Source organism: Scyliorhinus torazame, chromosome 10 (genome assembly GCF_047496885.1).
Source record: "Scyliorhinus torazame isolate Kashiwa2021f chromosome 10, sScyTor2.1, whole genome shotgun sequence".
NCBI lineage: Eukaryota > Metazoa > Chordata > Chondrichthyes > Carcharhiniformes > Scyliorhinidae > Scyliorhinus > Scyliorhinus torazame.
In genome coordinates, this window is record NC_092716.1 from 191,543,271 (window position 1) to 191,566,891 (window position 23,621).

The 23,621-nt window shown below is 50.7% G+C and overlaps 1 protein-coding gene across 3 annotated transcripts in view; it reads left to right on the forward strand.

Moving 5' to 3' along the window:
* The window catches only part of tead1a (TEA domain family member 1a), a 356,877-nt gene that overhangs the window by 288,366 nt on the left and 44,890 nt on the right, over positions 1–23,621 (forward strand). For all 3 annotated transcript variants that reach the window (XM_072466178.1, XM_072466177.1, XM_072466179.1), the window contains exons 8-10: positions 4,749–4,810; positions 6,951–7,075; positions 12,012–12,185. In XM_072466178.1, coding sequence (XP_072322279.1) covers positions 4,749–4,810; positions 6,951–7,075; positions 12,012–12,185 — 361 coding nt within the window. The remainder of the gene's footprint in view (positions 1–4,748; positions 4,811–6,950; positions 7,076–12,011; positions 12,186–23,621) is intronic.

Sequence of the window (23,621 nt, forward strand, 5' to 3'; positions counted from 1 at the left end):
AAGCTTTGACAAAGGGCCATCTGGACTCGAAACGTTTGCTCTTTTCTCCCCTAACAGATGCTGCCAGACCTGCTAAGAATTTCCAGTATTTTCTCTTTTGGCTTCCATTTCCTCTCTCCAGCTGGTTGGATGTCATATCATGGTTTATTCAGTCAAGGTTTTGCAAGCGACCTCCTCAGAAACTTTACATTACAGACCATGTACTGTGATCTTAACCTATAATCATTAGGATCTCCCCTTTTCCAGATTCTGGGTTTGCAAATAATTGAGAGATTTGCTCTACTGTAAAAGTGTTCAAATTGCATTAGAGCCTTTGGAGGGTTTTTTATACTGAATTTGAAAGATGCTTTCTTGCTCGCGAGCTGCTGAACACCCAGAAAATTGGCATTCGTGCATCTTTTTTTTTTGTTCCTAGAATGATGCAGCATAGAAACATGGCCATTCAGTCCATTGTGCCCATGCTGGCTCTTTGAAAGAACTATCCAATTATTCCCACTCCAGGTGATCTGCTATAAAGATTATTATTATTAAAATCTTTGATAGTGGACTCCCGAATTTCCTACTCTACCCAATGCCAGGCTGACTGGTCTCTAATTCCCTGTTCTATCTTTACCTCCCTTTTAAAAATAATGGGGTTATATTAGCTACTCTGCAACGGTAGCAGTGGTTTGTGCTGTTGCTTCACAGCGCCAGGGTCCCAGGTTCGATTCCTGGCTTGTGTCACTGTCTGCGGAGTCTGTACGTTCTCCCTGTGTCTGCGTGGGTTTCCTCCGGGTGCTCCGGTTTCCTCCCACAAGTCCCGAATGACGTGCTGATAGGTGAATTGGACATTCTAAATGCTCCCTCTGTGTATCCGAACAGGCGCCGGAATGTGGCGACTAGAGGCTTTTCTCAGTAACTTCATTGCAATGTTAATGTAAGCCTACTTGTGACAATAAAGATTATTATTATTTCCCCCCCATTCCTGCAAATCTTTCCTGTTCAGATATTTATCCAATTTCTTATTGAAAGTTGCATTGAATCTGCTTCCATCGCTCCTTCTGACATTGCGTTCCAGATCATCACAGGTCACTGCTTAAAATACTTTTGAGTGGATTTGCAACATTAACATGTTTTAAAATCACTACATCTGAGATGGGAAGATCTTTGTAGGTGCCAGCTGTGGTACAGTAGGTGGCGCTCTCACTTCCGAATCAGAAGGTTGCTGGTTTGAGCTCCCCCCATAATCCAGGATGACACTGCCAGTGCTGCACTGAGAGAGTGCTGTACTGTCAGAGATGCTGTCTTTCTAATAAGACGTTAAAGTGAGGCCACGTTTGCCCCCTATGGTGGACATCAGTAATCCCATAACACTATTTCAAAGAAGAGCAGGAAAGTTCTCTCCAGTGTCCTGACCAATAGTTATCCCCCAGCCAGCAGATTATCTGGTGACAGTTAATGACCATGCTGTTTGTAGGAGCTTTCTGTGTGCAAATTGGCCCACTATATTCAAACAGCAATCTGACCGGTAAGAAATAGAAAGGTCATTGTGGCTGCAATGCCTCTGACCATATTCCCTGGAATGGTTGCTGGGAATTAATCATGTTAGATTAGATTAGTGGGGTGGGCACGGGAGCAATACGTCAGAAGGTGAGAGCATTGTGGGAGAACTAGGGAATAGGGACAGTATGGCTCTGAGGCAGAGCAGACAGGCTGAAGTTGCTGAACACAGCGGGTCTGGTGGCCTGAAGTGCATATGTTTTAATGCAAGAAGTATTACGGGTAAGGCAGATTAACTTAGAGCTTGGATTAGTACTTGGAACTATGATGTTGTTGCCATTACAGAGACCTGGTTGAGGGAAGGGCAGGATTGGCAGCTAAACGTTCCAGGATTTAGATGTTTCAGACGGGATAGAGGGGAATGTAAAAGGGGTGGCGGAGTTGCGCTACTGGTTAGGGAGAATATCACAGCTGTACTGCGGGAGGACACCTCAGAGGGCAGTGAGGCTATATGGGTAGAGATCAGGAATAAGAAGGGTGCAGTCACAATGTTGGGTGTTTACTCCAGGCCTCCCAACAGCCAGCGGGAGGTAGAGGAGCAGATAGGTAGACAGATTTTGGAAAAGCGTAAAAACAACAGGGTTGTGGTGATGGGAGACTTCAACTTCCCCAATATTGACTGGGACTCACTTAGTGCCAGGGGCTTAGACGGGGCAGAGTTTGTAAGGAGCATCCAGGAGGGCTTCTTAAAACAATATGTAGACAGTCCAATGAGGGAAGGGGCTGTACTGGACCTGGTATTGGGGAATGAGCCCAGCCATGTGGTAGAAGTTTCAGTAGGGGAGCATTTCGAGAACAGTGACCACAACTCAGTAAGTTTTAAAGTGCTGGTGGACAAGGATAAGAGTGGTCCGAGGGTGAATGTGCTAAATTGGGGGAAGGCTAATTATAACTATATTAGGCAGGAACTGAAGAACCTAGATTGGGGGCGGCTGTTTGAGGGTAAATCAACATCTGACATGTGGGAGGCTTTCAAGTGTCAGTTGAAAGGAATTCAGGACCGGCATGTTCCTGTGAGGAAGAAGGATAAATATGGCAATATTCGGGAACCTTGGATAGCGAGAGATATTGTAGGCCTCGTCAAAAAGGAAAAGGAGGCATTTGTCAGGGCTAAAACGCTGGGAACAGACAAAGCCTGTGTGGAATATAAGGAAAGTAGGAAGGAACTTCAGCAAGGAGTCAGGAGGGCTAGAAGGGGTCACGAAAAGTCATTGGCAAATAGGGTTAAGGAAAATCCCAAGGCTTTTTACACGTATAAAAAGAAAGAGGGTAGCCAGGGAAAGGGTTGGCCCACTGAAGGATAGGCAAGGGAATCTATGTGTGGAGCCAGAGGAAATGGGCGAGGTACTAAATGAATACTTTGCATCAGTATTCACCAAAGAGAAGGAATTGATAGATGTTGAGTCTGGAGAAGGGTGTGTAGATAGCCTGGGTCACATTGAGATCCAAAAAGATGAGGTGTTGGGTGTCTTAAAAAATATTACGGTAGATAAGTCCCCAGGGCCTGATGGGATCTACCCCAGAATACTGAAGGAGGCTAGAGAGGAAATTGCTGAGGCCTTGACGGAAATCCTTGGATCCTCACTGTCTTCAGGTGATGTCCTGGAGGACTGGAGAATAGCCAATGTTGTTCCTCTGTTTAAGAAGGGTAGCAAGGATAATCCAGGGGACTACAGGCCGGTGAGCCTTACGTCAGTGGTAGGGAAATTACTGGAGAGAATTCTTCGAGACAGGATCTACTCCCATTTGGAAGCAAATGGACGTATTAGTGAGAGGCAGCATGGTTTTGTGAAGGGGAGGTCGTGTCTCACTAACTTGATAGAGTTTTTCGAGGAGGTCACAAAGATAATTGATGCAGGTAGGGCAGTGGATGTTGGCTATATGGACTTCAGTAAGGCCTTTGACAAGGTCCCTCATGGTAGACTAGTACAAAAGGTGAAGTCACACGGGATCAGGGGTGAGCTGACAAGATGGATACAGAACTGGCTAGGTCATAGAAGGCAGAGAGTAGCAATGGAAGGATGCTTTTCTAATTGGAGGGCTGTGACTAGTGGTGTTTCGCAGGGATCAGTGCTAGGACCTTTGCTGTTTGTAGTATATATAAATGATTTGGAGGAAAATTTAACTGGTCTGATTAGTAAGTTCGCAGACGACACAAAGGTTGGTGGAATTGCGGATAGCGATGAGGACTGTCAGAGGATACAGCAGGATTTAGATTGTTTGGAGACTTGGGCGGAGAGATGGCAGATGGAGTTTAATCCGCACAAATGTGAGGTAATGCATTTTGGAAGGTCTAATGCAGGTAGGGAATATACAGTGAATGGTAGAACCCTTAAGAGTATTGAAAGTCAGAGAGATCTAGGTGTACAGGTCCACAGGTCACTGAAAGGGGCAACACAGGTGGATAAGGTAGTCAAGAAGGCATACGGCATGCTTACCTTCATTGGCCGGGGCATTGAGTATAAGAAATGGCAAGTCATGTTGCAGCTGTATAGAACCTTAGTTAGGCCACACTTGGAGTATAGTGTTCAATTCTGGTCGCCACACTACCAGAAGGATGTGGAGGCTTTAGAGAAGGTGCAGAAGAGATTTACCAGAATGTTGCCTGGTATGGAGGGCATTAGCTATGAGGAGCGGTTGAATAAACTCGGTTTGTTCTCACTGGAACGAAGGGGGTTGAGGGGAGACCTGATAGAGGTATACAAAATTATGAGGGGCATAGACAGAGTGGATAGTCAGAGGCTTTTCCCCAGGGTAGAGGAGTCAATTACTAGGGGGCATAGGTTTAAGGTGAGAGGGGCAAGGTTTAGAGTAGATGTACGAGGCAAGTTTTTTACGCAGAGGGTAGTGGGTGCCTAGAACTCGCTACCGGAGGAGGTGGTGGAAGCAGAAACGATAGTGACATTTAAGGGGCATCTTGACAAATACATGAATAGGATGAGAATAGAGGGATACGGACCCAGGAAGTGTAGAAGATTGTAGTTTAGTCGGGCAGCATGGTCGGCACGGGCTTGGAGGGCCGAAGGGCCTGTTCCTGTGCTGTACTTTTCTTTGTTCTTTAGTTGAGTCCCGGGATAGATTCTGGTTCAATCCATGGACTGTATGTTAGTTCTTACTATTTTACAGTGTGAACCTTTGGAATTATTTATTGTGATTCCAGTTTGTTGTGATGATTGGCGTACACTTACATTCACTTTATTTTCCTCCAGTGTGAAGCCCTTTGCTCAACAGCCATATGCAGGCCAACCAGCAGTTACAACACCAATTTCAGGTAAGAAATACACTTTTTTTCTTCCGTCTTTTCTATCCTCATTTTTTCTCTGCTTGCCTGCCTCTCTCTTTCACTCTCTCCCTCTCTCTCTCTCTCTCTCTCCACTCTCTCCCTCCCACTCTCTCTCACTCACTTTCTCAAATTCGCTCATATACTCCGTCCCCTCCCTCTCGGTGCCCCTCCCTCTTGGTGCCCCTCCCTCTTGGTGCCCCTCCCTCTCGGTGCCCCTCCCTCTCGGTGCCCCTCCCTCTCGGTGCCCCTTCCTCGCTGCGCCCCTCCCTCGCTGCGCCCCTCCCTCGCTGCGCCCCTCCCTCGCTGCGCCCCTCCCTCGCTGCGCCCCTCCCTCGCTGCGCCCGACCCTCGCTGCGCCCCTCCCTCGCTGCGCCCTCCCTCGCTGCGCCCCTCCCTCGCTGCGCCCCTCCCTCGCTGCGCCCCTCCCTCTCTGCGCCCCTCCCTCTCTGCGCCCCTCCCTCTCTGCGCCCCTCCCTCTCGGCGCCCCTCCCTCTCGGCGCCCCTCCCTCTCGGCGCCCCTCCCTCTCGGCGCCCCTCCCTCTCGGCGCCCCTCCCTCTCGGCGCCCCTCCCTCTCGGCGCCCCTCCCTCTCTGCGCCCCTCCCTCTCTGCGCCCCCCCCCCCTCTGCGCCCCCCCCCGTGCCCCCCTCTCTGTGCCCCCCTCTCTGTGCCCCCCTCTCTGTGCCCCCCCTCTCTGTGCCCCCCCTCTCTGTGCCCCCCCTCTCTGCGCCCCCCTCTCTGCGCCCCCACCCTCTCTGCGCCCCTCCCTCTCGGCGCCCCTCCCTCTCGGCGCCCCTCCCTCTCGGCGCCCCTCCCTCTCGGCGCCCCTCCCTCTCGGCGCCCCTCCCTCTCGGCGCCCCTCCCTCTCGGCGCCCCTCCCTCTCGGCGCCCCTCCCTCTCGGCGCCCCTCCCTCTCGGCGCCCCTCCCTCTCGGCGCCCCTCCCTCTCGGCGCCCCTCCCTCTCGGCGCCCCTCCCTCTCGGCGCCCCTCCCTCTCGGCGCCCCTCCCTCTCGGCGCCCCTCCCTCTCGGCGCCCCTCCCTCTCGGCGCCCCTCCCTCTCGGCGCCCCTCCCTCTCGGCGCCCCTCCCTCTCGGCGCCCCTCCCTCTCGGCGCCCCTCCCTCTCGGCGCCCCTCCCTCTCGGCGCCCCTCCCTCTCGCCGCCCCTCCCTCTCGCCGCCCCTCCCTCTCGCCGCCCCTCCCTCTCGCCGCCCCTCCCTCTCGCCGCCCCTCCCTCTCGCCGCCCCTCCCTCTCGCCGCCCCTCCCTCTCGCCGCCCCTCCCTCTCGCCGCCCCTCCCTCTCGCCGCCCCTCCCTCTCGCCGCCCCTCCCTCTCGCCGCCCCTCCCTCTCGCCGCCCCTCCCTCTCGCCGCCCCTCCCTCTCGCCGCCCCTCCCTCTCGGCGCCCCCCCCTCTCGGCGCCCCCCCCTCTCGGCGCCCCCCCCTCTCGGCGCCCCCCCCTCTCTGCGACCCCCCCTCTCTGCGACCCCCTCTCTGCGCCCCTCCCCCCTCTCTCTCTCTCTATCGTCCCCTCTCTCTCTCTCTCTCTCTCTCTCTATCCCCCCTCTCTCTCACTGCCCCCACCCCCCCTCTCTCTTTGCCTCTTTCTAAACTGCTCACCACCTTTTTAAGAGCCTACTCTGAGCACATAGCTCACCAGCTTTTTGGGTACCCCTGTGACCAATTTTCCTTCAACCTGATGATGATTTGTGACATCCCCTGGGATAATTCTTGTGTTAAAAGTGCAATGGTCAGCTGATAATCCAAAATTGTTATTTGTTCTAAGGTTTTATATTATCTCATACTTTGGTTTCCTGGAGAATCTGATGGTAAGTGGAAAAGTGGAGTTGTGGATTATCACACCGGATCAGTCATGATTTCATTAAATGGCAGGGTAAATTCGATTGGACAAATGGCCTTCTTGTGCTCCTAATTCTTATGGCTGCTGCTTTCTTGGATTCTTTCATGAGGGCTGGTGCAGGATAGTGACATATTAGAGAACAATTAAAAGCTAGTTCTTTCAAAGAGTCAGTGCAGGTACGATGGCCCTCTGTGGTTGAATAATTCCATGTTCTTATCTTGTGGTTACATGTATTAAGGGGAGTCATATATTTTGTTATATTTTCTGTGTCCAGGTTATGAGTCCACAGCGGCCCCAACCCCATCAGTCCCAGCATGGCAAGGCCGTTCCATTGGAACGTCGAAACTTAGACTCGTCGAATTCTCGGCCTTTCTCGAACAGCAGAGGGATCCGGACTCGGTAAGTCTCCCACAGATCATTTGAAGGTGTTATCTTTCCTTTGTATGAAACTTTAAGCAAAGACCTCTGCATTTGTCCTCCCTTTGATCTTAAGTTTACGGACAGCCATGCTGCAACCTGTACATCCTATATATTGCTACTTTCATGTTCTGTGCATGGCAACTTAAACATCCTGAATTTTGGAACCTGTGCATTAAAAGAAACCCAGAAAGATTCTCTCGGGTTTTCTACGCACAACTGATTTTAAAGGTAGGGATGTTTTTCATCGGAGCCTTACTTAATGAACTTCTACCAAATCTTGCTCCCAGCAAACCCCAAAGTACTTATCAGAGCTGTAATTTTCAACGGTTTAATATCTCTATTGAAAGGTCAGAAAGGGGAATTTGATAGTGCTGTGTTAACTATAAGGGCCATAACATTGCCGACTAATTTCTACCATTAATCTCAAGGCTACGTTTGAAGTTTTTGTTGAAATAGTAAGTCCAATATTCTGATCAAGAATGGAATACAATTTTTGAAATGTATTTATGGAATGTGGGTTTTGCTGGCTAGATCAGCACTTATTGCCCCCCTTGAGAAAGTGGTGGTAATCTGTCTTCTGTTTTTAAAAATAATTTTTATTAAAGGTTTTCATAAAATAGCAATAGCAAAATGAGAAAGAAAAAAGAACCCAACAGGGTTAAGTACAAAACACAATCTAAAAAAGCAACCCCCCAAACCCCTTCCCGCCCCCCCCCCCCCGTGCCTAAATAATAAATTAACATTAACACCCCGACTTAAGACAACAGGTGTATACACCCCCTCAGACCCTTCCAGTGTAAATAACATAAACAAAAATAAAGTGAACCCCCCCCCCACCCCCCCCGAGCTGCTGCTGCCATTGACCAATGTCTATCGTTCTGCCAGGAAGTCTAAGAACGGTTGCCACCGCCTAAAGAACCCTTGTACCGACCCTCTCAAGGCGAATTTCACCCTCTCCAATTTAATGAACCCTGCCATATCGCTGATCCAGGATTCCACGCTTGGGGGCCTCGTATCTTTCCACTGAAGGAGAATCCTTCGCCGGGCTACCAGGGACACAAAGGCCAGAATTCCAGCCTCTTTCGCCTCCTGCACTCCCGGCTCCTCTGCCACCCCAAATATTGCGAGCCCCCAGCCCGGTTTGACCCTGGATCCTACCACCCTCGACACTGTCCTCGCTACGCCCTTCCAAAATTCCTCCAGCGCTGGGCATGCCCAGAACATATGGGTGTGATTTGCTCGGCTCCCTGACCACCTAACACACCTGTCCTCACCCCCAAAGAACCTGCTCATCCTTGTCCTGGTCATGTGTGCCCTGTGCAGCACCTTAAACTGTATGAGGCTGAGCTTCGCGCACGAAGAGGAAGAGTTCACCCTCCCTAGGGCATCTGCCCACGTCCCCTCTTCGATCTCCTCTCCCAGTTCCTCCTCCCACTTACCTTTCAACTCCACCACCGAGGCCTCCTCCTCCTCCTGCATCACCTGGTAAGTTTCCGAGATCGTCCCCACTCCCACCCCCCCCCCCCCAATAGCACCCTGTCCTGTACTGTGTGTGGCAGTAGCCGTGGGAATTCCACCACCTGCCGTCTGGCAAACGCCCTTACCTGTAAGTACCTGAAGGTGTTCCCCGGGGGGAGCCCATACTTCTCCTCCAGCTCACCCAAGCTCGCGAACTTCCCGTCCACAAACAGGGCCCCCAACTTTCGTATCCCTGCCCTGTGCCACCCCGAAAACACTCCACCTGTTCTTCCTGGGGCAAACCGGTGGTTCCCCCATAATGGGGTCCACGCTGAGGCCCTAACCTCCCCCCTATGCCGCCTCCACTGCCCCCAGATTTTGAGGGCCACCACCGGGCTCGTGGTATACCTCCTTGGAGGGAGCGGCAGCGGCGCCGTTGCCAGCGCCCCCAGACTCGTACCCACACAAGACGCCATCTACAGCCTCTTCCATGCAGCCCCCCTCCCCCTCCATCACCCACTTGCGCACCATTGTCGCATTGGCGGCCCAGTAGTACCCACAGAGGTTGGGCAGCGCCAGCCCCCCCCCCTATCTCTACTCCGCTCCAGGAACACCCTTCTCACCCTCTGAGTCCCTCGCGCCCACACAAACCCTATTATACTCCTGTTAACCCGCCTGAAAAAAGCCTTTGGGGTAAACACGGGGAGGCACTGGAACAGGAACAAAAACCTTGGGAGCACCGTCATTTTGATTGACTGCACCCTACTCGCCAGGGACAGCAGCAACGCATCCTACCTCTTGAACTCCTCCTCCATTTGCTCCACCAGCCTTGTAAAGTTAAGCCTATGCAGGGCCCCCCAGCTCCTGGCCACCTGGACCACCAAATATCGTAAGCTCCTCTCCGCCCTTTTTAGTGGGAGCTCACCAATCCCCCTCTCCTGGTCCCCTAGCTGAACTACGAACAGCTCACTCTTCCCCATATTGAGCTTGTACCCCGAAAAGTCCCCGAATTCCCTTAGGATCCTCATTACCTCTGGCATTCCTCCCACCGGGTCCGCCACATACAGCAGCAGGTCGTCCGCATAAAGCGACACCCTATTCTCCTCCCCATCCCGCACCAACCCCCTCCCGTTCCTCGACTCTCTCAGTGCCATAGCCAGGGGTTCAATCGCCAGTGCGAAGAGCAGGGGGGACAGGGGACACCCCTGTCTCGTCCCTCAGTGCAACTGAAAGTACTGGGACCTCCTCCTATTTGTGGCCACACTCGCCATCGGGACCTCATACAACAGCCTAACCCACCTGACAAACCCATCCCCAAACCTGAACCTCTTCAGCACCTCCCACAGGTACCCCCACTCTACCCTATCGAAGGCTTTCTCAGCGTCCATCGCCACCACTATCTCCGCCTCCCCCTCCCTCGCCGGCATCATGATAACGTTCAAAAGCCTCCGCACATTCGCGTTCAACTGTCTCCCCTTCACAAACCCCGTCTGGTCTTCATGGATGATCTGCGGCACACAATCCTCAATCCTCGTGGCTAAGACCTTCGCCAGCACCTTGGCATCTACATTTAGCAAGGAAATCGGTCTGTAAGACCCACATTGCAGGGGATCCTTGTCCCGCTTCAGGATCAAGGAGATCAGTGCCCGGGATATCGTCGGGGGTAAAGCCCCCCCCCCCCCCCCCCCTTGCCTCATTGAAGGTCCTAACTAACAGCGGCCCCAACAGGTCCATATATTTTTTATAGAACTCAACCGGGAAACCATCCGGCCCCGGTGCCTTCCCCGCCTGCATGCTTCCTATCCCTTTGATCAGCTCCTCCAGCCCAATCGGGGCCCCCAGTCCCGCCACCAGTCCCTCTTCCACCTTTGGAAACCTCAATTGGTCCAGGAAACGGCCCATCCCTCCCTCCTCCCGTGGGGGCTCAGATCGGTACAATTCCTCGTAGAAGTCCCTGAAGACCCCATTGATGCCAACCCCACTCCGCAACACGCTCCCTCCCCTGTCCTTAACTCCCCTGATCTCCCTAGCTGCGTCCCGCTTCCAAAGCTGATGCGCCAGCATCCGGCTTGCCTTTTCCCCATACTTGTAGACCGACCCCATGGCCTTCCTCCACTGCACCTCTGCCTTCCTGGTGGTGTAATCTGACTTCTTGAACCACTGCCGTCCCTGATGCTTAGGTACACCCACAGTGCTGCTCGGGAGGACCACATTTTCAGGTATCCAGATCGTCAGACATCGGGTATATGACAGAAGATGCATGTCAGGACCTGCGGGCTTCCTGACATTAGACATACGCTGCAATTGATCGGGAAGTTTAATCTTCTGATGGGCTGATTTCCTGCTGCCTGGGACCCTCCCTGAATATTTCCAAACTTTGGGCCAAATAAAAGGCACTTACCTGAACAGTTACCCAGGAAATGTTAGACACTCTCATATCTGGTCTAACAGCTGGCTGAGCATCACAACCACCTCCCCCCCCCCCCCCCCCCCCCCCCCACCCCCCACCCCCACCCCCCGCCCCAAACACCTGACTACCCCTGACCACCTCCCTGACCACCCAGCTACTCGTCCTACTGTTACTCCCCACCAACGCATCCCATCTTGCAGGCAACACCTGACTATTCATCTCACCCACCCACCCATTCAGTCGCTATTCCACTCGCTCGTCCGCTCGCTCACTCATCTGCTCGCTCACTCATCCGCTCGCTCACTCGTCCAATCACTGACTCGTCCACTCAGTCACTCATCCACTCACTCATTCATCCACTCACCCGTTCATTAACCAGACACATTCCTGAAAGGACTTGGACCCTTAAAAATTTCCCTGAGTATGGCAACTACTGTGTGTCCTCTCCTTCTCTCGACTCCACTACCTCGCTGGACTTAGCCTGGAGACGCTGCGTTGACCATTTCTGCTTCAACTGGGACTAGAAGAACCCGGAGAAAATGGGCAGTACTGTGGGTGGGGGAGTAATGTCTTTGGGCAGTGGCAATGTGCCGAGCACTCTTGTTGGATCTAGGCCAATATTATGATAGAATGCTCCTATCTTTTTTATTGGAATCTGGCACGGTCATCATTTATTCCCCAACTTTAGTTTCCTTAACTCTCTTGCTAAACCAGTTCAGAGGGCAGTTAAGAGTCAACTATGTTTGTGTGGGACTGGGGTCCCATTTAAGGGCCTGACTGCATAAGGTAGGCAGGTTTCCTTCCCTAAAGGGACATGAGTGAACCAGTTGCGTTTTTGCATTAACCCAACACCTTTGTGGTCACTTATACTGATGATCTCGATTTTATCTATGCTGAATTAGATTCTCAAACTGCCACTGTGGGATTTGAATTTGTTGGATTATTAGCTCAGGTCTCTGAAATAGATAGCTACTCTGCTACCTTCTAGTTTGAGTTCGAATGGGTTTGAATGGCTTATATATGACTTTGTAACTTTTTTATCAACAGTACAACAAGCACCTCTTTGTACATATTGGACAGACCAATCATTCCTACAGCGACCCTTTGCTTGAATCCGTGGATATTCGCCAAATTTATGATAAATTCCCAGAGAAGAAAGGTGGCCTTAAAGAATTATATGGGAAAGGACCCCATAATGCTTTTTTCCTTGTGAAATTCTGGGTAAGTGTGTGATCTCCTCTTCAATCCTATCTTTCTATGTTTTGTCAAGTCGTTGACCTGAATTTTACCCTGCACAGCCCCCCACCTTGAAGAGCATGAAATTGCATTGAAGGGATTCCTCTGGAATCCCCCCTGCCCCCACCTGGAAGCAATTTTTACAGTGGGGGCGGGTCAGGCCTCAGATTGGAATCTCATTATTGCCCCAATTAAAGCTGTTAAATGGCCACTTAAGGTCTTTTGCCCACCAGCCTCAGTTTGGGACGAACAGGTGCTGGATAGCTCAGGGTACAAAATAAAGATTTTCACTTTCAGATGGGAAGATGGAGGGATAGTGAGAGTGCTTTTATCAGAAATCCCCTTCTGACTGGGAGTGTCCTCCGCTCCAGGAGCAGACACCTCTGGGCCTTCCACCCTCCCTTACTCCCAAGTCTATCTAACAATAACCTATTCCTAGCGGCCCCCACCCCTCCTATCCTGGGACTCAAGCCACTTACCTGGCCTCCATGTCCTGGCACTTTAGCACAAGCATATTGTTGCAATCCCACTACCGGCCACTGCAGCGCTTTGCCTGGAGGGACGGAGAGCTGTCGGCCAATTTGATTGGCTGGCAGCTCCACATGGCAGGACTTGTGTCCATATGGGGACAGAGGTCATGCCTGCTATCAGCGAATGTTTGTTGGAGCGTAAAATGGCAGTGAGCCTGTCGCAGTCGGTGGGGACACTCACCGACGCTCTGCCATTTGAAAAAGTCAGGGCCTTGGCTCAGCGGGCAGCACTCCCGCTTCTTAAATCAGAAAGATTATGGGTTCAGGTCCCACTCCAGCGAGTCGGGCATAATCTAGGTTGAGACCTTCAATGCAGTGCGGAGGGAACACCTTTCAGGTGACACATTAAACTGAGGCTCCTTCTGCCTCTTCAGGTGAACATAAAGAGAGATGATAAGGAGGGAAATGAATAGAAGGATATACTGTTAGATGAAGTAGAGCAAGCAGATTTGTGCGGATATACATACCAGTGTAGACCCTTGGTGCCGGGTGACCTGTTTCTGTGCTGTGAAAGACTCCACAGCAAGTTTTTAAGTACGTTGAGATGTGATGAGGATTTGAAAGGCACTATATAAATGCAAATTTGTTCTTTCATTCCTAGTTTGTTGCCCTCGTGCTCAGCTGTGTCTTGTTTTCGAGGCTGGCATATTTCTTCCCATTTAAGTTCCTACTGGAATTTTAATCACAACATAAGCAAAACTCTGTCCTCAAGGATAGCATTGGACTGGTCAGATGAAGTTTAATTAACTACAAAAGTTTGCCTTAATCGGACTCACATTATTGTTATTATTACCCTGATCTGAGTTATGTAAAAGTTTTTTTACAAAGTGTATTCAGGCGCACAGGCACAACAACATCTAACTATTTCTTTAGATAAATAAGGATGCTGTTCAAACATTAACCAATTGATTTTACTACCTCTGTGGCTTACAATGAATCTTCCTTCTGTAACCAACGGTTTGAGCCACATATATCTCCATTACTCGATTGCCAATCACTTAGACGTATTCCCAGAGGCTCCTTGACCCCCCATTGGTCCACCCCCACAACCCCACCATTGACCACTTGATCCATCCGTCCAAGCAGTATGTCGCCTTCCCATCGCCAAGCAGAAAGCAAATAGCCCCTTTACTACCCAATTGGGTGGTTCTTGACTGACGGGCTTCTTTGAGCAGCGAAGGGCAAGAGGAGATTTATTAAAGGTGCTCAAAATCTTGAAGGTTTTTAACGAATAAAGAGAAACTTTTTATAGCACCAGAGCAGTCAGTAACCGGAGAGATTTAAGGTAATTGGCAGAGGGGGGATGAAATTTTGTGTTGCGCAGCAAGCTGTTGAAATCTAGAATGCGCATCTGTAAGGACAGTGGAAACAGAATGAATATTAAAATTTAAAAAGAAATTTGATAAATATTCCAGCAAATTTTTCCAGGGCTAAGGAGAAAGATCAGGGACAGTGGGACTAACTGGATAGCTCTTTCAAAGAGCCGGCGCCAGCAGGACAGGCTAAATAGTCTCTCGTGCCTGGATTTTATGACTATAAACAGACAATTTTCCCATCTACAAGATTATATGTAACATAACATTGCATTGTAATCATGTAATTATGATTACACTAATAATAAAAGAAAGTGGGTAAAAAATAATGTTTGTGCAATTTTTGTGTGCTCACGGCAATTCTTGGCTGGTTGGCAATTCCTAAATGTAACTGCATAACAAACGTTTTATTTTAAGCCCTCCAGGAAGTTAGAATTTTTCTGCGCCTTGTTGAGAGCTCCTGACTCTTGGTTACTTCCTGGCTGCAAAGAGCTCCATCTTGTGGCCCTGACTCGAGTGCTCACAAAATGACATCTGCTCAACTCGAGTTGAAGTGGCACACGAGACTGGGGATTTGAACTGAAGCCCAAGGAGATAATCTTGTGGCTCGACTGACTGACTTCTCAACAGACTGGCTTTTTATTTGGTTTTTACAAGGTTTCGTAGCTGCAGAATGTTTTTCAGCATGATTTGTTTTTTTAAAAAGGCAGCATTGCCAGGTTGCGAACTGGGAGACAATCATAGAATCTTAGTACAGAAGGAAGCCATTCAGCCCATCATGTCTGTGCCAACTGTTTGGAATGAGTTATCCAATTAGATCCACTAACCCCCCCCCACTCCCCCACCCCACATCCCATAATCCTACAAATATTTATTTTCCAAATATTCATCCAATCCCCTTTTGAAAGTTACTATTAAGTCGTCTTCTACCACACTTTCAGGAAGTACATTCCAGATCATGATATCTTGCTTATTTTGTTTCACAAAACCATATCTGGGTCTTTTACCGTTTATCTTCAGTCTGTGCTCTTTGGTTACTGACCTTTCTGTCTGTGGAAACCATTTTCCCTCATCAATCTCTCTCTATATATAATGTGTTGACATTTGATGAAAGAAATTGGGTACGTTGTCAGGAAAGCACTAATTTTAGAATTCTTCGAGAAACACCTAAAGCAAAGACCATATTTGATGCTATCTTCTTGTTTTCAAATTCCACTTTGATCCCACCTTTCTCTGTGATCTCCTCCGGCCCTGAAATCCTTGGACATATCAATCTTCCGCCAACTCTGTCCTCTTCAGCACCCCCCTTCATCATTGGTGGCTGTACCTTCAGCTATCTATCCTCAGAGCTCTCTGGAATTTCCTCCCTCGTCCTCTCCACCGCTCTCTTCATTTCCGACGTTCGTTCCTTAAAGGCTACCTATATCTCCCTCTTTGGGTCAGTGTCACTTTTTGTTTCCTAACACTCCTGTTAAATGCTTTGGGAAAATGATAGATGGTGAGGTGCAACATAGAAAGCTTGTGTATGGCAGATGTCAGATAGATAATACAATTGAGAGCCAGACTGAATGTAGAAAGATCAGTCAAATGAAAAAAAAAAATGAGAAGCAAAGAGAGAGTATGAGAAGAGACTGGCATCTAACATTTTAAAAAATAAACTTAGAGTGCCCAATTCATTTGTTCCAATTAAGGGGCAATTTAGCGTGGCCAATCCACCTATCCTACATATCTTTGGGTTGTGGGGGTGAAACATACGCAAACATGGGGAAAACGTGCTTACTCCACACAGACAGTGACCCAGAGCCAGGATCGAACCTGTGACCTCGGCGCAGTGAGACTGCAGGGCTAACCACTGGGCCACCGTGCTGCCCCTAACTGGCAGCTAACTTAAAAAAGGAATCCAAAAGTCTTCCTTTGACATAGAAATAGTAAAAGGGTGGTAAAAGGAGTGGGACCAAAATATTTGCACTTGTGGAGACTGGGGTATGGCTAAGATACTAAATGAGAGCTTTTATCTATCTTTACCAAGGAAGAAGATGCTGACTAAGTCATAGTGAAAGAGGTGGTAGTTGAGACATTAGATGAGCTAAAAAGTGCAAAAGAGAGGATAGACCAGATAGACTTGCTGTGCTTACAATTGATCAGACACTAGGTCAGGTGAGATGCATCCAAGGGCACTGAGGGAAGTAAGGGTGGAAATTGCAGAGGCACGGGCCACAATCTTCCCATCCTCCGAGAATTTAAAATGTTACACCTTAAAAAAAGAGTTTAAGATGGGCAGCACGGTGGCACAGTAGTTAGCACTGCTGCCTCACGGCGCTGAGGTCCCATGCTCGATCTCGGCTCTGGGTCACTGTCCGTGTGGAGTTTTCACATTCTCCCTGTGTTTGCATGGGTTCCGTGTCCACAATCCAAAGATGTGCAGGCTAGGTGGATTGGCAATGCTAAATTGCCCCTTAATTGGAAAAATAAATGAATTGGGTACTTTAAATTTACTTTAAAAAATGGGTCAGTCATTTAACCTCAGTGGTGGGAAAGATTTTAGAAACAATAATTTTGGACAGAATTAACAGTACAAACATGCATTATTTAGGGAAAGCCAGCATATGTTTATTAAGAGCAAATCATATTCGACTAAGGTGTTTGAATTCTGAAGAGGCTAATACGTACATGGACTTCAAAAAGGCATGTGGTAAAGTGCCACTTAACAGGATTGTCAGCAAAGTTAAAGCCCAAGGAATGAGCAGGACAGTGGTGGCATGAATACAAATCTGTCTGATTGACATGAAACAGAGTAGTGGTGAACGATTGTGTTTTGGCTTCGAGGAAGATATATTATGAGGCCCCTCAGGGTTTGGTGTTAGCCCTACTGCTTTTTTCTGATCCATGTTAATGACCTGGACTTGGGTTTCCGGTGCACAATTTCAAAATTTGTGGGTCACTTCAAACTTCAGAGTTCATGAACTGTGAGGAGGATAGTGATGAACTTGCAAGAGGACTTGGGCTGGTGAAATAGGCAGACAAGTGGCAGCTGAAATTTATTGCAGAGAGGCATGAAGTGATTCATTTTGGTAGGAAGACCTGATCCCTGTGGAACTCCACTAGTTACAGGTTGCCATCCTGAAAATGCTCCTCTTATCGCAACTGTCTTTTGTTAGTTTAGGCAATCTTCTATCCATGCTAAGCAGCCTTTTGTGTGGTACATTATCAAACTCTTTTTTTTTTTTGGAAAGCAATTATATTATATCTGCTGGTTCCCTTTATCTATCCAGCTCTTTACCACCTCAAAGGCAGCGCAAATCCAGATATTTTCAGGTCTGGGATTTTGCACATAAGCAGTTGCCCTGGTTCCCACAGCTGCCAAAGTATACACTATTGGACAAGTTGTTAACTCAGGCTGAACTGGGTGGGGGGATTGGTGACATTTACTGGTGGTTTGTGGAACGGAGAAGGCTTCAGTGGAGGAGATGAGGCAGAAATTGGGGGAGGAATTGGTGATTGAGCTTGGGGGAGGGGGAGGGGGCCTGGAGTGATGAAATTATGCACCCAGATAAATTCTACCTCATCCTGTGCTAGGATGAGCCTGATACAGTTTAAGGTAGTGCATAGGGCCTATATGACTCGGGCCTGTATGAGTGGGTTTTCCCCGGAGGTGGAGGATGCAAGTGAGAGATGTGGAAGAGGGCTGGCGAATCACGCTCATACGTTTTAAAAATAAATTTAGAATACCCAATTATTTCTTTTCCAATTAAAGGGCAATTTAGCATGGCCAATCCACCTAACATGCACATCTTTGGGTTGTGGTGGTGAAACCCACCCAGACATGGGGAGAATGTGCAAACTCCACACGGACAGTGACCCAGGGCCGGGATTCAAACCCCGGCCCTCAGCGCCATAGTCCCAGGACTAACCACTGCGCCACATGCTGCCCACACTCACTTTTTGAGCATGCGCAAAGATGGGTGGTTTCTGGGCTGCAGTCTTCGACACTATGTCAGAAATAGTGGGGGTGAGGATGTTGCCATGCCCTTTGTTGACGATATTTGGTGTTTCAGACCTGCCGGGGCTGCTGGAGGGGAGTGGGGGGGGCAATGTTGTAGTCTTTGTCTCTCTGCCCGGCGGCAACTCTTACCAAATTGGAGGTCGGCGTGGCTCGGGGATTTGTATGAATTTTTAAAACTAGAGGAGATTAAGTTTGCTCTCGGGGGTCAGAAGAGGGATTCTATGTGAGATGGAAACTGTCTTTTTAAAAAAATGTTTTTATTGAAGATTTTATTTGATTCACTGTACATTCAACAAGAATACGTGTCGGTTACAGTACACAAGTAATGACAGACTTCCGGTGGCGGCTATGAGGGAGTAAGTCGCACATTTGGTGGCTCCCGTTTCGGTCGGACTTTTGGACCTGTTCCCCCGGCTTTTTTGCGCTTTTTAGCGCGGAATTGGAAAGCAATAGTACTCAGGCACTCAACCCATACAGAGTTGTATGGACTTAAGAAGCCGGAGCGACCGTAAACAGCAGAAGAAGTGGTCAAGCAAGAGCACAGTGAGGCTATGGGAGAGACCAATATGGCCGATGTCCAGAGCAAGGCGCCGACAGCCCAGCCTACAATGGAGCAGATGTTACAGGCCATGCAGGAGGGCTTTTTAGCACTGAAGCGCGATAACTTGAGCCGCTCCAGAAATCGATGGACCGATTGGAAAAAAGGCTGGATGATCAGGCTGAGAAGCTCCAGAAGCTGGAGAAGATGGTGGAGGAGCAGGCCAACTTTCAAACAGTGGTGGACGTGGAGATTCGGAGGTTGAGGGATCAGCAAAAAATGCTCCTGGAAAGGCTGGCGGACCTGGACAACAGATCTCACTGGCAGAATGTAGGAATCGTTGGCCTCCCGGAGGGGGTTGAGGGGCTGGATGCTGCCGTGTATGTGGAGGGTATGTTTCAGAAGCTGCTGGGGAACGAGGTGTTCCCTCGCCCGCCGGTGGTGGACAGGGCACACAGAGTGCAGGTGAGGCAGCCGCGAAAAGGGGGTCCCACACGAGTGATGGTGGTCCGGTTCCACAGGTACCTGGACAAGGAGTGGGTTCTGCAATGGACCAAGAGCTCACAAAGCTGTACTTGGGACAATAGCAGCCTGCGTGTTTACCAAGACCTGAGTACTGAGGCAATTCCTGGACGGACTGACCTTCCCAAGAGTGGGTAGGGGGGTGGTAGACGGACTGGGGGCGCTGGTCAGGATCGAAGAGGTGTTGGGGGGCCTGAAGGTCATGCAGTCGGGTAAAGCCCTGGGGCCGGATGGGTATCCGGTGGAGTTTTATAAAACGTTTGCCGAGATAGTGGGGCCGGTGCTGGTCAGGGTTTTTAATGAGGCAAGAGACAGAGGGGTTCTAACCCCGACGATGTCGCAGGCCACTATTTTGCTTATTCTGAAACGGGATAAAGAACCGGAGGCTTGTGGGTCATACAGGCCGATCTCTTTGATCAACGTAGACGCTAAATTACTGGCCAAGACCTTTTTTAAAAAATAATTTTTATTAAAGGTTTTCATAAAATATCAATAACAAAATGAGAAAGAAAAAAGAACCCAACAGGGTTAAGTACAAAACACAATCTAAAAAAGCAACTCCCCAAACCCCCCCACCCCCCGTACATAAATAATAAATTAACATTAACACCCCGACTGAACACAACAGGTGAATACACCCCCTCAGACCCTCCAGTGTAAACAACATTAAACAAAAATAAAGTAAACGCCCCCCACCCCCAAGCTGCTGCTGCCATTGACCAATGACTATCGTTCTGCCAGAAAGTCTAAGAACGGTTGCCACCGCCTAAAGAACCCTTGTACCGACCCTCTCAAGGCGAGTTTCACCCTCTCCAATTTAATTAACCCCGCCATATCGCTGATCCAGGATTCCACGCTTGGAGGCCTCGCATCTTTCCACTGAAGGAGAATCCTTCGCCGGGCTACCAGGGATGCAAAGGCCAGAATTCCGGCCTCTTTCGCCTCCTGCACTCCCGGCTCCTCTGCCACCCCAAATATTGCGAGCCCCCAGCCCGGTCTGACCCTGGATCCTATCACGCTCGACACCGCCCTCGCTACGCCCTTCCAAAATTTCTCCAGCGCTGGGCATGCCCAGAACATATGGGTGTGATTTGCTGGGCTCCCTGAGCACCTAACACACCTGTACTCACCCTCAAAGAACCGGCTCATCCTTGTCCCGGTCATGTGTGCCCTGTGCAGCACCTTAAACTGTATGAGGCTGAGCCTCGCGCACGAAGAGGAAGAATTCACCCTCCCTAGGGCATCTGCGCACATCCCCTGTTCGATCTCCTCTCCCAACTCCTCCTCCCATTTACCTTTCAACTCCACCACCGAGGCCACCTCCTCATCCTGCATCACCTGATAAGTTTCCGAGATCTTCCCCACTCCCCCCCCCCCCCTCCCCGAGAGCACCCTGTCCTGTACTGTGTATGGCAGTAGCCGCGGGAATTCTGCCACCTGCCGTCTGGCAAACGCCCTTACCTGTAAGTACCTGAAGGTGTTCCCCGGGGGGAGCCCGTACTCCTTCCCCAGCTCACCCAAGCTCGTGAACTTCCCATCCACAAACAGGTCCCTCAACTTTTGTATCCCTGCCCTGTGCCACCCCGAAAACCCTACACCTGTTCTTCCTGGGGCGAACCGGTGGTTCCCCCGTAATGGGGTCCACGCCGAAGCCCCAACTTCCCCCCTATGCCGCCTCCACTGCCCCCAAATTTTGAGGGCCGCAACCACCACCGGGCTCGTGGTATACCTCCTTGGAGGGAGCGGCAGCGGCACCATTACCAGCACCCCCAGACTTGTACCCACACAGGAAGCCGTCTCCAGCCTCTTCCATGCAGCCCCCTCCCCCTCCATCACCCACTTGCGCACCATCGTCGCATTGGCGGCCCGGTAGTACCCACAGAGGTTGGGCAGCGCCAGTCCCCCCCTATCACTACTCCGCTCCAGGAACACCCTTCTCACCCTCGGAGTACCTCGCGCCCACACAAACCCCATTATACTCCTGTTAACCCGCCTGAAAAAAGCCTTCGGGATAAACACGGGGAGGCACTGGAACAGGAACAAAAACCTTGGGAGCACGTCATTTTGATTGACTGCACCCTACCCGCCAAGGACAGCGGCAACGCGTCCCGCCTCTTGAACTCCTCCTCCATTTGCTCCACCAGCCTTGTAAAGTTATTACTGGCCAAGATCTTGGCGACTAGAATTGAGGACTGTGTACCGGACGTAATTGCGGAGGACCAAACCGGGTTCGTAAAGGGTAGGCAACTGATGGCCAATCTAAGAAGGCTGCTTAAAGTAATTATGATGCCCCCGGAGAGCAGGGAGGCAGAGATAGTGGTAGCTATGGATGCGGAAAAGGCTTTTGACCGGGTCGAGTGGGACTAACTGTGGGAGGTGCTGGGAAGGTTTGGGTTCTGGGAGGGGTTCATTGACTGGGTTAGGCTGTTATATCAGGCCCCAGAGGCTGGTGTAAGGATGAACAGGACGACATCAAATTATTTCAGACTGCACCACGGGACAAGAGAGGGTTGCCCTCTCTCTTCACTGCTGTTCGTGCTGGCCATAGAGCCCCTGGCAATTGCTCTGAGAGCTTCAAGGTACTGGAAAGGGCTGGTCCAGGGGGGAGTGGAACATAAAGCCTCGTTATACGCGGATGACCTGCTGTTATACCTATCGGACCCAATGGCGGGGATGGATGGTATCATGGAAACCCTGAGGGAATTTGGCTGGTTTTCAGGGTATCAACTGAACGTGGCTAAGAGCGAGTTGTTCGTAATTCAGGCGAGGGGGCAGGAGAGTAGGCTGAAGGGGTTGCCGTTCCGGCTGGTAGGAGAAAGCTTCAGATACTTGGAGATACAGGTGGCATGGGACTGGGGCATGTTGCATAAGCTCAACCTGTCCCGACTAGTGGAACGAGTGGGGGAGGAGGCTCGGAGTTGGGATGCGCTCCCGCTGTCACTATCGGGGAGGGTGCAGACTGTTAAGATGACGATTCTCCCGAGATCCTTGTTCATATTTCAGTGTCTCCCCGTTTTCATCCTAAGGTCCTCCTTTAAGAGGCTGAATAAAATTATCCTGGGATTTGTCTGGGCGGGGAAGTCCCCGCGGGTGAGGAAGGTGATGCTCAAAAGGAACAGAGGGGAAGGGGGGCTGGCTTTGCCGAACTTCAGCAACTACTACTGGGCGGCCAACGTGGCGATGATAAGGAAATGGATGGTGGGTACGGGGTCGGTTTGGGGGCGGATGGAGGCTGCTTCGTGCAGGGGCACCAGTTTGGCAGCCCTGGTTACGGCACCTCTGCCGCTCCCGCTAGCGCAGTACTCCACCAGTCCTATAGTGGTAGCGGCTTTTCGGATCTGGGGCCAGTGGAGGAGGCATATAGGGGACGTGAGGGCATCGGTGTGGACCCCAATCTACGGCAATCACCGATTTGCCCCGGGGAATATGGACGGTGGGTATCGACTGTGGCGGAGGGCAGGGATTGCAAGGGTGGGTGATTTGTTCTTGGAAGGGAGCTTCCTGAGCATGAGGGCGTGGAGGAGAGGTTTGGGCTGGCGGGGGGGAGGGGGTGACTTTGGATACTTACAGGTGCGGGATTTTGTGCACAGGCTGGTGCCGTCCTTCCCATGCCTCCCGCCAAAGGGGAGGCAGGACAGGGTACTATCGAGGGGAGAGGTAGGTGAGAGTAGAGTCTCAGATATTTACAAAGAACTAATGTGAGCAGAGGATACACAGACTGAGGACCTGAAGCTTAAGTAGGAAGAGGAGCTCAGGGGGCCGGGAGGGGGGGGGGGCGGCGGGGGGGGGGGGAGATGGAGGACGGTGTCTGGGTAGAAGCCCTGAGCAGAGTAAACACGACCGCAACATGCGCCAGGCTCAGTCTGATCCAGTTTAAGGTCGTGCACCGGGCCCACATGACGGTGGCCCGGATGAGTAAATTCTTCGGGCTGGAGGACAAGTGTGCCAGATGCGCCGGTGGGCCGGCTAATCACGTACACATGTTCTGGTCGTGCCCTAGACTCAGGGGTACCACTGGCAGGGATTCGCGGACATCATGTCCCAGGTTTTGAAAATTGGGGTGGTAATGAGTCCTGAGGTGGCAATCCTTGGGGTGTCGGAGGACCCGGGAGTCCAGGAGGAGAAGGAGGCCGACGTCTTGGCCTTTGCTTCCCTGGTAGCCCGGCAACGAATACTGTTGGCATGGAGGGACCCGAGGCGCCCGAAGTCCGAAGTATGGCTATCGGACATGGCGAGCTTTCTCGGTCTAGAGAAAGTTAAATTCGCCTTGAGAGGTTCACCATCGGGGTTTGCCCGGAGGTGGCAGCCATTCATTGACTTCTTCGCGGAGAATTAACCGTCAGCAGGGTGGGGGGAAGGGGGGGGGGCGGTTAGGGTAGAGCAGAGTAGGGGTGGTTTAGGCAGGTCTTTGTGAGAATGGAGTTGTGGTTTGTGCTATGTGTTATTTGCTTTTCTTTTTTGTACAGTACTATACAATGTCATTGTTTTATATGCCAAAAATACCTCAAAATTGTT